The sequence below is a fragment of the Symphalangus syndactylus genome, chromosome 13 (genome assembly GCF_028878055.3).
Source record: "Symphalangus syndactylus isolate Jambi chromosome 13, NHGRI_mSymSyn1-v2.1_pri, whole genome shotgun sequence".
NCBI classification, from domain to species: Eukaryota; Metazoa; Chordata; class Mammalia; order Primates; family Hylobatidae; genus Symphalangus; species Symphalangus syndactylus.
In genome coordinates this window covers 20,507,373-20,521,275 of record NC_072435.2, presented here as the reverse complement: position 1 = coordinate 20,521,275, position 13,903 = coordinate 20,507,373, and the positions used below count along the sequence as shown (strand labels likewise).

General features: G+C 56.9%; 1 protein-coding gene across 9 annotated transcripts; it reads right to left on the bottom strand.

Moving 5' to 3' along the window:
- Positions 1 to 45: 45 nt before the first annotated feature.
- ZSCAN18 (zinc finger and SCAN domain containing 18) lies at positions 46 to 13,497 on the bottom strand. 9 transcript variants are annotated; one of them, XM_063615323.1, is made up of 7 exons: positions 13,405 to 13,497; positions 5,695 to 6,244; positions 4,864 to 5,013; positions 3,497 to 3,585; positions 3,085 to 3,187; positions 2,350 to 2,442; positions 46 to 1,551 (listed from the first exon to the last, which is right to left on the bottom strand). In XM_063615323.1, the coding sequence occupies exons 2-7, from the start codon at positions 6,095 to 6,097 to the stop codon at positions 860 to 862; spliced, it is 1,530 nt and encodes a 509-aa protein (XP_063471393.1). In that variant the 5' UTR covers positions 6,098 to 6,244; positions 13,405 to 13,497; the 3' UTR covers positions 46 to 859. The 9 variants fall into 9 exon arrangements, with proteins under 9 accessions (XP_063471393.1, XP_055095843.2, XP_055095842.2 ...); XM_055239868.2 differs by having other exon boundaries at positions 46 to 1,554; positions 5,695 to 6,216; positions 13,346 to 13,494; XM_055239867.2 differs by having other exon boundaries at positions 46 to 1,554; positions 5,695 to 6,216; positions 13,405 to 13,491.
- Positions 13,498 to 13,903: the final 406 nt, after the last annotated feature.

Sequence of the window (13,903 nt, the reverse complement as noted above, 5' to 3'; positions counted from 1 at the left end):
ATCAATGAAAAGATCACCTTATGTAGCCCAAGGAGTTTAGTCTCCTTTGCTCAGACAGACAGATCTTTATTAGTGTTTTCAACTTATTTTGATCACAACTTCCCAGCAAGAAATACGTCTTACATTGCAACCAGTTCTCACGTTTAGATGTATGGGTGAAAAGTTTCACAAAACAGTATTTGCCTTTACTACATGATGCATTCTGGCCTACTTTATTCTGCTTCATTGCTGTGTAATGCTGGTGGCCACTTGCTAATTGACTTCCCATTTTACTACTGGGCTGGGACCCACGGTCTGAAAACCCTGCCTTAGGCTGCAAGCATTTCTGTGATCTCTGCGAGCTACTCCATACAGGTAAAGACACGTGAGGTAAACTAGGAAACAGCTTCTGCTTTTGCAGATTAGAAGTTGACATCACGGAAGTACGAAAAGGCTAAACAGCTGACAAAGTTTTCACTTGAGCAACCCTGGGGAGCGCAAACGGGAGGAATCTGGGCAAGGGTCACTTGAAGAAAGCACTGGCAGATCACGCACTTTAAGGCAACTCTACACTGCACAATGTCAAATAACCTAGCAAGGGGCGGCACTAAATGGCTGCAGGAAAGCAGAGTCTTCTTCCACATCCGGCGGCTCCCCTCGGATGCGAGCGCTGGCCCAGGGTGTGTTTACAGAGGTGAGGGCTTCCCGTGGACCCTTCTCGTTGGGAACGCTTAGCCTCAGGAGTGGATTCAGGGCACAGGCAGAGGACGTCCACAAACACCACAGGAAGCCGCCACCCAGGGGCGTGGAAAGGCCCAATGCCTCATCTGGGATTCATGGCCGGCAGGGCGGCCCCTCCGGGACGGGACAGCACAGCGACTCACCTCTGCGCCTCTGGGGGTGCGGGGACAGCCTCGGCCTCCACGCTCTCTGGGGGGCCGTCCGCCCCAGCCCCCTCCTGGGCTTCGCGGGTGGACGGTTGGGGGCCCCGGGCGCCCCCCAGCACGTAGCCTTTCTCCTTCTCGTGGGTCTTCTGGTGTTCGGCTAGGGCTAGGCTGAAGTGGAAGGTCTTCCAGCAGCCCTGACAGGCGTAGCGCTTCCGGCCGCCATGGCTGCTGTGGTGCTCCATGAGGTGCGAGAGCCACGCGAAGGCCTCCCCGCACTCGCCGCAGGCATAGGGCTTCCCGCGGGACAAGCCCGGCTCGTCAGCCCCGGGGCCCTGCCCGGCCTCGAGCCCTGCGCTGTCGCCGGCGCTGGAGACGCCTTCCAGGCTCTGCCCGTCCCCATCCTCGGGGTGCGGCCTCTTGGTTCCCAGCCTCTCCGCGCCCCTGTCCAGGGCAGGCTGCTGGATGACGGACTGCCTCTGCGATCCGGTGGCAGAGTCGGACTCCGCGTCTTGGGGGTCCTGCGGGTCCGGGGCCTTGCCAGGCTGCTCTTCCTCCTCCTCAGTGGTGCCCGACGGGGGATTGGCAAGGGCGTCCCCAGGGGGCGCCTCCGTAGGCAGCTCAGGCAGCACCCCCGCTGGGGCGGCCTCCTCGCAGGCGCACCCAGCGCTCTCCTGCCGCCTCCCGCCTTCTGGAACAAGGTCAGAGCCCTAGCATGAGCGCCCCGCCCAGGGCCAGGGAGCGGAGGACCCAGCCGAGCCTCAGTTGCCGGAACAGCGCACAGGGCTCCGGGCTCTGGATCCCCGCGGGGCTGACGGCTGTTTGGAAGCAGCGCTGTCCCTCCCAGGCAGCCCTGCAGCGCACGCCCCACGCCTGCTGCTGCAGATGTGTGACCTGGAGGCCTCCAACAACGGAGGCCACCGACAGGACAGGAAGGACAGCCCCACTGAGCCCAGGCTCTGGAAACCGCGCCTTTGGAGGTCTCCATCCAGCCACTAGCTTGGCCACGAGATGCACGATGCAAGGAGAGCCTGCTCAGAGCGCACCCTCCTGGAGGGAGAGGCCCGGCTGCCAGCGAAGAGAGTGGGGTCAATAGCTAAGGCCAAACCCCCCAGCGACAAGCCCCCTGGCGACAGGCACCCGGGGCCCTCCAGCCCAAGTCCGCCTCTAGGTGTTCTTGTTGGTGTGCTGGCACAGAGCCTCCAATGGGGCAGAACGGCCACCCTCTGGGACCAATCATACACAGATCCTGGCAACTAACACCACTGCCGTTTCCACTGACCAAGTCTTGGGGTGGTCTGTCATGCAGCAAGAGACCATGGACGTAACTGGATTCCTGCCTCACTCAGACACGGTGGTGGGAAAATGGTGCAGCAGTCGATGCTGAGGTCTTTGCTGGGGCTGATGGTGCTGGGAGGGGCCCCCTCAGCCTCTGAAGCAAAAGCAAACCCCACCTGGCCCTAAGACCAATTCAACCCAACCTCACCTGGGAGGCTGCTTCCTTGTGGATCTCTTTCCACCAACCGGAGTTCCTCAGTGTCCAGCCTGGAGGCAGCGTCAGGCTGGGAAAGCTGATACCCTGAGTGGGGTTAAAAAACAAAGAAATAAGAGGCATCAACACAGAGTAGCTGATGGGCATTGTGTGTCATGGGCCAGCCAGGGCAGGCTGCAGCCCACCTCCTCTTCTCTGTACTGGGACCCCCACCAAGGCCACCTCCCTGTTAGGCCCCTGGACAGTGGAGCAAAGAAGAAGGCGAGGCTGGAACGGCGACGGGGCAGGCGGAGGCAGGACTCAGGGAAAGCAAAGCTAAAGACAGACATTAAGACAAAAATTGCTCAGGAGTCTGAGTGGGGGGGCCTCCCTAAAAGGAGGGTTTCTGGGGCAAGAACGTCTACAAAAGAGGAGACCCTTGATCAGGCCATGCAGGTGAGGCCCTGTCTCTGGCAAGGAGGGTGGCAATGTGGGCGCCTTGGGGCCAAGAGGCCTTTCCAAATTCTGAGGCTTCAGTCCTATAGGCAGGGCCTGGGCAGAACTCAGATGTTTAGATCAGAAAGGGTGGGGGCTTTGGCGAATAAATTCAAGCTCCAACACGTGCAAGTTCAAATCCATGTAAGACATCACAGTGTCCCAGCCAAAGTCCCTGGGGTCACAGTCTCCTGCACCAACCCCTGCGGAAGGGGATGGGGAGTGGGGCGTGAGCCCGAGGCAGGCGAGTCTCACCCCACAGGAGCAGCTTCCGGTAGCTCTTCAGGTTCTCCTCGGCAGGGTCCAGGTGGCCCCACTCTCCCAGGTGCTGAGGCTCCTCTGGAAAGGACTTCAGCTTCTGAAATAGTACAGCCGTGGCTGAGACCTTCCACTTGCCCTAGAGAAGGGAGGACCCGCCGCAGCCCCACAGCCACAGGAGCAGGCTAGGAGCTAGCCCTGGCCAGGAACTCTAACCCAGGTGCACCGCAGGAGGCAGCCCCCTTCGCACCACAAAGCTTCCGCCCTCACGCTCCCACCAGGGTGGGTTCTGGGCCTCAGCGCTGTGGACATTTGGGGCCACAGCCCTCTGCTGAGCACTGGTGATGGGGAGGGGGATGCCTCTAAGCTGAGGCCAAGGCCCCTCCCGCTGGGACTTGTGCCCACCCACCTGCTCGGTGTTGGCAGGGCTGGCCTCTTCGGTCTTTGCTTCTCTGACCCTCCTCTGTTCCAGAAACAGGGGGTCCGGAGAAAGCCAGGCTAGGGAGAAGGGGAGGCAGAGCTGAGGCAACGAGCTCTCTGTGGCCAGGTGCCCCCAAGGGTCGAGCCCCCGCTGCCTACCACACAGGCCCCAGTGTGCTTCTGTGACAGCAGCACCCAAGGCTCAATGGACACTACACCTGTCCCTGATTTACAAAGCAGCGCGGTGGCCACAGGGCTTGGGTGGCCCCAGAGATGCCCATTCAAGTCCACTAGATTCGTGGAAATCTTTTTTTTTTTGGTTTGTTCGTTTTTTTGAAGACACGGTCTTGCTCTGTCACCCAGGCTGGAGTGCAGTGGCACGATCTTGGCTCACTGCAACCTCCAACTCCTTGACTCAAGCGATCCTCCCACCTCAGCCTCCCAAGTAGCTGGGACTAAAAGTGCGCACCCGGCTAATTTTTGTATTTTTTGTAGAGATGGGGTCTCCCTATGTTGCCCAGGCTGGTCTCGAATGCCTGGGCTCAAAGCGATCTGCCCGCCTTGGCTTCCCAAAGTGCTGCGATTACAGGCATGAGGCACTGTGCCTGGCCTTCGTGGAAACCCTAAAAAGCAACACCACATAGTGCTGGGCTGTATCCGGGCCAGTGGGCACCTTCCATGCTGGTCATGAACAGCCACAAAACTTCTGGAAAACCACATGGAAGTTTCTATTTTATGTGAAATGTTGAACTCACACGCCATTTGCCCAGCGGTCCTGAGGAGCCCACCCACAGTGCCCAGAGCCTCATATATGGGCACAAAAGTCAGGAGGTGTCACGGCAGCTTCACTCCAAGGGGCAGAGAGCCCACCTCTAGGATGGGGATGGGCTGAGCACGCGATGCTGGGCAACTAAAGAACCAGACCCAACCACAGCCTGGGGGACCCACCCCATTCAAACAGCAAGCACTCAGACACAGCACACCACATACGCAGAGCCCCACCCCAGGCCCTGATTGTGCATGTGTGATGTGCAGGGAGACATGAGGGGACATGCATCAGGACACTGGAGACCCTTTATTTTCAGAGGGTATATGGTGGGGGGTTGGGAGATTCTTTACGTATTGATGTTTTTTCACTATTTGTGGTAAGTATGGATGATCTGAATAATCTCTGAAGACTAATTTAATAAACAATGTCTAACATTCAGAGGAACTACAGGAGGAAGTCCCAATGACAGCATGGACCACGGGGCCCCTGACTCCCTGGCTGCCCTCCTGCCCTCTCCCAACCACAGGCCTCTGCCCACCACCCCACCTAAGGCCCAGCAGAGGCTGCCAGGCTGGCTGGGCACTCACGTGTCTCAGAAGGTGCCGGGATCTCCCCAGCTCCGGGGGCCTGGCTGGGGCTCGCAAGCTCGCCTGGTAGCAGCAGAGGGTCCATGTGCCTCTCGTACACTCCATCGCTAAGAATTGAGGATGAGCCCGCAGGGGAGCCCAGCAGCATCCCTGTCAACAGTGGAGGGACCCCAAGAGGTCAGGACACGTGCCAACAACAATCACACAGTTAAACCACAGGGACCTGCAGGCTCCAGGGCCACATCACTACCCACCCTGCCCCTCATCCTTGGACCAGGAGACCTCCGGCCTGCAAAGTACCCAGAATATTTACTGTTAAGAGGCTGGGCTGGGTGTGGTGGCTCAAAACTGTAATCCCAGCACTTTGGGAGGCCGAGGCGGGCAGATCACGAGGTCAGGAGATCGATACCATCCTGGCCAACATGGTGAAACCCCGTCTTTACTAAAAATACAAACATTAGCTGGGCATCGTGGCAGAAGCCTGTAATCCCAGCTACTTGGGAGGCTGAGGCAGGAGAATTGCTTGAACCCAGGAGGTGGAGGTTGCAGTGAGCTGAGATTGCGCCACTGCACTCCAGCCTGGTGACAGAGTGAGACTCTGTCTCAAAAAATAAAAAATAAAAGAGGCTGGTCCCTTTCCCTCATTCTTCTGGCTTCCTTACATCTAGAAGGCAGGAGCCCAAGCATCTGTCCCGGCCCCTGAGGACCAAGGAGCTGCCTCACCAGCATGGGGAACTTAACTATCTCAGGCAAGCCATGGCTGGCACTGGGGCCTTCCAGGACCCCCTCCCCATCTCCTCTGAGCCATGCTTCTCCTCTGGGACAGCCCACCTGGCTCTTCGAGGACATCAGCGAGGCCCTCCACCAGGGAGGCTGCCTTCTTGCAGCTCTCAGGGTACTGTGCCACCACCCAGGGCCGGACCTTATCAGGCAGGATGCCCAGGAACTGCTCCAGCACCAGCAGCTCCAGCATCTGCTCTTTGGAGCGCGCCTCAGGCATCAGCCACTGGCGACACAGCTCATGCAGACGGGCCAGGGTCTGGTGGGGACCGGCAGCCTCCTGGTAGACAAATTCCCGGAAACGCAGGCGGGAGAACTCCAGGTCAGCAGGGGTCCTCTCAGGGATGGTCTCGGGTTCTTCCTGCTGGACTCCGGCTGCTGACCCTGGCGTGGGCAGATCCGGGGGGACTGGGGAGCTCCTGGGGGAGGCAAACGCCTTCTCCAAAGGCAACATCTTTCCAAAACGGCACTGGAAAATGTGACTGTCTAGCCGGGGACAAGGTGGCTCCAAAGGAGAGGTGCCAGGGATGACCAGATGTCCAGTGGGCTCAGGTGGTACCAGAACCCACAGACCTGCAGAGGACACGGAGAAGACAATGGCCTTGCATAAGGCCAGGGCGCAGTCATCCCAGCTGCCAGAGAACAAAGACACCACACCCAGGGTTCAAGCAGATTTCCAAGAAACCCGCTTGTTAGGCATCAGTAGAACCTCACAGTGTTGTACTCGTGTAGATAAAAAGTAACATCTAAGTGGAGGGTAACTCGTTCTGTGCATTACCAGAATTTTTTTTTTCTTTGGGACCGAGTCTCCTTCTGTCACCCAAGCTGGAGTGCAGTGGCGCAATCTCGGCTCAATGCAACCTCTACCTCCTGGGTTCAAGCGATTCTCCTGCCTCAGTCTCCCCAGTAGCTGGAATTACAAGCATGCACCACCACACCCAGCTACTTTTTGTATTTTTAGTAGAGATGGGGTTTCACCATGTTGCCCAGGCTGGTGTCAAACTCCTGACCTCAAATGGTCCACCCGCCTCAGCCTCCCAAAGTGCTGCGATTACAGGTGTGAGCCACTGCGCCCAGCATCATTACTAGAATTTTTAAAAATCGGTCATGAACAGGATGAAAATGAAAAATTACTTGACAATCTCTTATGTAAACCTAGATGTAAAAACCTTGAAATAGGCCAGGCGCGGTGGCTCACGCCCGTAATCCCAGCACTTTGAAAGGCTGAGACGGGTGGATAACCTGAGGTCAGGAGTTTGAGACCAGCCTGACCAACATGGAAAAACCTATCTCTACTAAAAATACAAAATTAGCTGGGCGTGGTGGCGCATGCCTCTAATCCCAGGTACTCGGGAGGCTGAGGCAGAAGAATAGCTTGAACCCGGGAGGCAGAGGTTGCAGTGAGTCAAGATTGTGCCATTCCACTCCAGCCTGGGCAACAAGAGCAAAACTCTGTCTCAAAAAAACAAAAACAAAACAAAAAGCCTTAAAATATTAGTAAACCCATCCTAACCGTGCATGCTTTATGCATCATTCTAGATTTGTGTTTATACCAGAAATGCAAGATCTGTTTACATTTAAAAGATATATTATGTGGGCCAGGTGCGGTGGCTCACGCCTGTAATCCCAGCACTTTGGGAGGCCGAGGTGGGCGGATCACTTGAGGTCAGGAGTTTGAGACCAGCCTGACCAACCTGGTGAAACCCCGTCTCTACTAAAAATACAAAAATTAGCTGGGTGTGGTGGTGGATGCCTGTATTCCCAGCTACTTGGGAGGCTGAGGCAGGAGACCTGCTTGAACCCTGAGGCAGAGGTTGCAGTGAGCCGAGATTGCGTCATTGCACTCCAGCCTGGGCGACAGTGAGACTCTCTCAGAAAAAAAAAAAAAAAAAAAGATAGATTATGGGGATGTCAATTCCTAATAACATTAAGGAGCTAGGTGTCAAGACTGTTTCTCCAGTTAAAACCAGCACAAATCTGAAATAAAATTATTTAGAAAAAAGCGTAGGGAGTGGGGGGCTCCCTCTGGAGGCCACTGAACAACGCCCCCCTCTGCCTCCGTTTCTGGAAATGGTACAGGATGTAGGCCTCGACCAAAGCATCCACAGAACCAGGCGGGAGGGGCAGGAAGTACCCAGGAGCAGGGACAAGGTGGGGGGGGAGGGGGAGGAGACCACAATGACAGAGAGTTCAGGTCCTGCCAATCCGTGCCCCACCCTCAGCTGAATCCCCACAAACGGGGCAGCACTATCATTAAGTGGAGCCAGTATCAGGATGAACTCTCTTGATTGTAACTGTGCACCAACAATGAACTCACTAAACAGAACCCAGAGCGGATCACAGCTGCCCAGGCCTCCAGTCGGCCTCAGGCTCTCATGTCACTGGCTATGGACACACAAGAGTGTGAACTGCAGCTGTCCACCTTCTCCCAGGACCCACCGGGGTGCCCTCTCTCCTCACACACTCCACCTGCTGCCAGAGGACCCTCAGACCTAAGCATCTGCCTCCTCTGTGACTGAGCGCTTTCTCATGATTTAATCTCTGAGGGCGGGTAAACTGCCCACTTTCCCGTGACTTTTTCTTTTTTTTTTGAGACGGAGTCTTGCTTTGTTCCCCAGGCTGGAGTGCAGTGGCGCTTACTGCAAGCTCTGCCATTCTCCTGCCTCAGCCTCCCAAGTAGCTGGGACTACAGGCGCCCGCCACCACACCCGGCTAGTTTTTAATATTTTTAATAGAGACAGGGTTTCACCGTGTTAGCCAGGATGGTCTCAATCTTCTGACCTCGTGATCCACCTGCCTCAGCCTCTCAAAGTGCTGGGATTACAGGTGTGAGCCACCGTGCCCGGCCTCCCGTGACTTTTTCTTTATAGCTCTTTCTGTGAACTAATGAGTTCCCTGTCTGGCTCCATCTTGCTACTGTCCCCATCTGTGACTTGTCTTTTCACTCCATGCTGTCTTTTGGTAACAGGTAATGTTCTAATGTTTCTTACTATCTAATGCAATCTTTTTTTTTTTGGAGATGGAGTCTCGCCCTGTCGCCCACGCTGGAGTGCTGTGGCACAATGTCAGCTCACCACAACCTCCATCTCCTGGGTTCAAGCAGTTCTCCTCCCTCAGCCTCCCGAGTCACTGCGGTTAGAGGCACTCACCCCTATGCCCAGCTAATTTTTGTTATTTTTAGTACAGCCGGGGTTTCACCATGTTGGCCAGGCTGGTCTCGAACTGCTGACCTCAAGTGATCCACCCGCCTTGGCCTCCCAAAGTGCCAGGATTACAAGCGTTAGCCACTGCAGCCAGCCTTCAACCATTTTTTTTTTTTTTTTTTGAGAAGGAGTCTCGCTCTTTCACCCAGGCTGGAGTGCAGTGGCGCGATCTCAGCTCACTGCAGGCTCCGCCTCCCGGGTTCACGCCATTCTCCTGCCTCAGCCTCCCGCGTAGCTGGGACTACAGACGCCCGCCACCTTGCCCGGCTATTTTTTTGTATTTTTAGCAGACACAAGGTTTCACTGTGTTAGCCAGGATGGTCTCGATCTCCTGACCTTGTGATCCACCTGCCTCGGCCTCCCAAAGTGCTGGGATTACAGGCGTGAGCCACCGCGCCCGGCCCCATTTTTTAAATTGGACTTCTGAGTTCAGAAACCCACTTAAAAAGGGTTTCTCTCCCTTAGGATTAGAAATACATCCTCTCCTTTGGGAGGCCAAGGCAGGCAGATCACAAGGTCAGGAGATCGAGACCATCCTGGCTAACACCGTGAAACCCTGTCTCTACTAAAAAAAGAAAAAAAAAAAAAAAAAAATTAGCTGGGCGTGGTGGCAGGCGCCTGTAGTCCCAGCTACTCAGGAGGCTGAGGCAGGAGAATGGTGTGAACTCAGGAGGCAGAGCTTGCAGTGAGCCGAGATTGCGCCACTGCACTCCAGCCTGAGCAACAGGGCGAGACTCTGTCTCAAAAAAAAAAAAAAAAGAAAGAAAAAGCAAAGAAATATATCCTCTTATTCATCCTCCAGGAACAGAGAATAGCAGATATAAAGGGCCAGACAGTCTCAGTTTCAACTACTCAACTCTCCCTTGTGGCAAGTAAGCAGCCAGAGCCCTGTGTGTACCCACGGGTTTGGCACGTTCTTACACATCTTTACAAAAACAGGTGGCAAGGTGTGGTGGCTCACACCTGTAATCCCAGCACTTTGGGAGGCCACGGTGGGTGGACAGCTTGAGCCCAGGAGCTCAAGAACAGCCTGGGCAACATGCCAAAACTTCGTCTCTACAAAAAATAGAAAAATTAGCTAGGCACAGTGGTGTATGCCTGCGGTCCCAGCTACTCTGGAGACTGAGGTTGGACGATCACCTGAACCCAGGAAGTCAAGGCTGCAGTGAGCTGTGATCGCAACACTGCATTGCAGCCTGGGTAACAGAGTGAGACCCTGTCGCAAAAAAAAAAAAAAAAAAATTAGCCAGGCGTGGTGGCACACACCTGTGGTCCCAGCTACATGGGAGGCTAACGTGGGAGGACCCCTTAATCCCAGCAGTTGGACGCTGCAGTGAGCCATGTTTGTGCCACTGTACTCCAGCATGAGCGACACAGTAAGACCCTGTCTCTAATAAATACAAAGAAAACAGGTCACTGCTGGCCTGCAGGTGGGTATGCTAACCCCTGTTCTGGAGCCTCTCCTGATGGGAGGCATGACGCCAGCTCTACCCCGCTGGCAATGGAGGCACAGAGCTCTACTTGGTGCAGGGACAGAGGTGTAGTCCTGCAGGCATGTAACTCTGGCTTTCTTAGGATGCCAGAGGCAGGTTCACCTTGCAGAGAACCTGTCTCCACAAAACAAACTGCGAGCTCCATCATGTGTGTGCACAGAACCTTTCCTCATCAGAACCTCACAATCCCAGGGGGGTAGGAACCAGATGCCGCCCCAAGGTGCAGGTGGGAAACAGAGGCACGAGGCAGGCAAGTACTAAGGCTGGGACCCCACCTGCAAAGTGACATCCTTCCCTGTCCAGGCCCACTCGCCCTTTAAGAGGCCTCCTGCCCACCCTCCCCTCTACCCTCATGGCCTCCACAGTGGGCAGATCCCAGCCAGCTCCCCCAGCCCCTCTCCTCCTGCTCCAGCTTCCAAGCTCTGAGCATGGTGGAGGCATCGGGGTCTAGGTAGAATGAGCAAGGGTCCTGGGTCCTCGGCCATTGGCAGGGGTGGGATGAGGTGGGGAGGACAGGACACCCTCTGGCTGGGTCACTGGCCAAGACAGTGGGGGACACGTCAGCCCCTGGGGACAGGAACGGGAGCTTCTCTCCTCTGTGCCCTTCCCCCTCAGCATTACAAGTTGTGAGCCTCTCTGGGAAGCCACCTCTGCCTCCACTTCCTCCATTCACCTGCAAAGCAGAAGCTTCCATGGAACCAGGGGTCTCCTAAAATGCCCAACTCCAAGGAAGCTGCTGCGTCCTGTGAAAACAGCCTCTCCATGCTCATCTCCTTCCTACTGGGACCCTGATGCTCACAGCCAGGAGGGTGAGGCCATCTCAAGAGCCTCCAGAATCTCTGGTTCCGTGTCTTCTCGCCTCCTTCAGCCCCATCCCTGGCCACACTGTCAGGAGGACTCTCCTCTTAGAGATCTCACCGGGGCAGGTGCAGCAGCGTACATCTATAATTTCAGAGCCTGGGGAGTCTTAGGCAGGAGGACTGACTGAGCCCAGGAGTTGGAGGCTGTAGTGAGCTACGATTGGCTGCTGCACTCCAGCCTGGGCGACAGAATGAGCCCGTGTCTCAAAAACAAACAAAAAAGAGACACCACTGGGATCCTTTCCTGCCACAGACTGCTTGAATGAGGCCACACCTCGTTGGAGTCTGGCTTGGGCACTGGGCAAACCTCCGTCCCCCTAATCTTGGGACTGTCCAGGATTTGCCTCAGATGGGATTTTCCTAGAGCCCAGACCCCAGCCTCAGCAAATGAAGCAGTCTGCACAAGTCTTGAGCCAGTCCTGTAGGCTTTGCCGCGCCCAGAGGCCTGGAATACAGAAGCTGAGGCAGACAGAGCCACGGTGGGTGAGGGGTGGCTGAACTGAGGGGTCCCAAGCCTGGTGGGTCTCCAGAGTCCTGCAGCAAATCCCCTTCATCCTGGGCTGAGCAGAGCTCAAGCCTGGTCTGGCCCTCCATGGGCCCAGCCCTGGCCACCTGAGGAATATTCATCGCAGCTCTCCATCCCATCACACTCATCGGCAGGGTCTAGCAAACCACCCCACAGCCACGGGCCTGAGGATCAGCCAGGGAAGCTCAATGCATGGGGCATAGTTGTTAATGGGTCGCCGGATATTCCCAGGGTCTGCCCTGGCTTCATCCACAGATCACTTACTCATTATAAAAGGGGGTCAAAGTGCTTTTAAAAGAATGAAAAAACACGGAGTGAGGGTCGTTGTTCACATCTCAGCTGCCTTTTGTGGTCCCTGATCCACTCACCAGGACAGACAGAACCAGAGAGATGTCCTGCGCAACTGGCCTAGGCTCCCCAAAAACCCAAGGCCAGAAATACCCAGGAAGTCACAGATTCAAGCATCATGCACAGAAAACAGCAACTCGATGCGACACGTGGCCCCGCTCTGACTCCAGGGCAGGAAACCATCTGCAGGACATGATGGGATGGGGGAGGTGAAATGGAACCGGGGAGGTGAAATGGTACCGGGGAGGTGAAATGGAACCGAGGAGGTGACATGGAACCAAGTGACTGTGCCACTCAGCCTCACCCAGGAGTCAGCAAGGACACAGGCGAATATATGGGAAAGTGGAAGGAGGGCAGACAAAAATGGGGGAAGTGGGGAGGGAAGGAAGCAGGGAGAGAGGAGACAGGAGAGGAAGGAGCAGGGAAAGCCAGATAGTATGGACGGGGGTAGGGGGGGAATGGGAAAAAGAAGGAGCCCGGGAGGGTGAGAGAAAGGAGATGGGGAAGGAGTGATGGGAGGGTGAGTCAGGCCCCCACCCCAACCCCCCGGGTCAGGCCCGAAGCCAGTACACCCACTCTTGCCTCTTCCACGAGTGAGGTCTCCGGGGCAGGCGCAGGCACCTAACTCAAACAGAACCCACCCCCAGGTGACTGGGGAGAGGCGAGATATCCCAAGGATGGGGGCAGCAGAGACAATGCCCATCCTAGGCACCCCTTTGGTCCCCGCACCCTCCACCCCTTCCCTGCTCCAGCCCCTGGGACCACAGCCTGCCCAGCATCCCCCGACCAGGGACACCCTCACACCCTCAGCCCCCACTTCCTCCCCTCCTCTTCCCTTCAGAAGCCTCCCCCTCCCTCCTCTTCCCCACTCAGAAGCCTCCCCCTCCCCTTTTTCTCCCCTCTCAGGAGTCTCCCCCTCCCTCCTTTCTTCCCCCTCAGGAGCCTCCCCCTCCCCCATCAGGAGCCTCACCCTCCCTCATCTCTCCCCCATCACGAGCCGCCCCTTCCCGGTCCCCCACCCACAGGGTGCCCTAAGCGCCTCCCCTCCACGAGCCTACACGGGGTGGGGGTTGCACTAGTTCCCTACCTGCCTGCAGGGCCCCTCACCGATCCGGATCTCAGCCACCCCCGGGGGGACCCGGTCCCTGCCCCGCACTCCACGCGAAGGGATGCCAGACCCTCGGCCTCCTGGACGCACAGTGGGGGCTCGCACCCCAATCCCGGGAACACCCTGGCCCCTTCCCCTAACGCTGCCCACTGAGGCGTCCTCACCGTCTGCCCCGTTGGGGTCGCTCCCTGACCCCCGCGCTGCGGCCCCGGGACCGACCCACCTGCTGCGCAGCTACCCCAGGCCGGTCCCAGCCGCCCGGAGCCCCAGTGCGCGATGGCGGCCGGCAAACTGCGCCTGCGCACTGGGCCTCACTGCGGACTACGATTCCCACAATGCCGCGAGGCTGTGCCGCGCAGGGGGGGCGAGCAAGGGAGCCGTGACAGGTGACAGGGCGCATGGCCAATCAGACGCTAGCGTGGCCTCCCGGCGTCCCGCCCACTCCGGCGCCTGCGTCATTTTGGGCACCATGGCAACGAAGTAAACAAGCGGGTAAATAATAGACCCCTGACAGCTAGAGACCCGGAGAAACAAAGACGGTGAGAAACAGAGAAACAAAGACAAAAAGACCCGCAGACCGGGAGGGAGAGAAACATAAAGGCCCACAGACGCTCGGGGGCAGACCAAGACGCCATGGGGTCCCCGAAACAGAGATGTACAGTGTCGGACACGGAAAGGGAGAGACCAGCTCACGCTTAAGAAAGGAGGGAGACCAGCCCAGG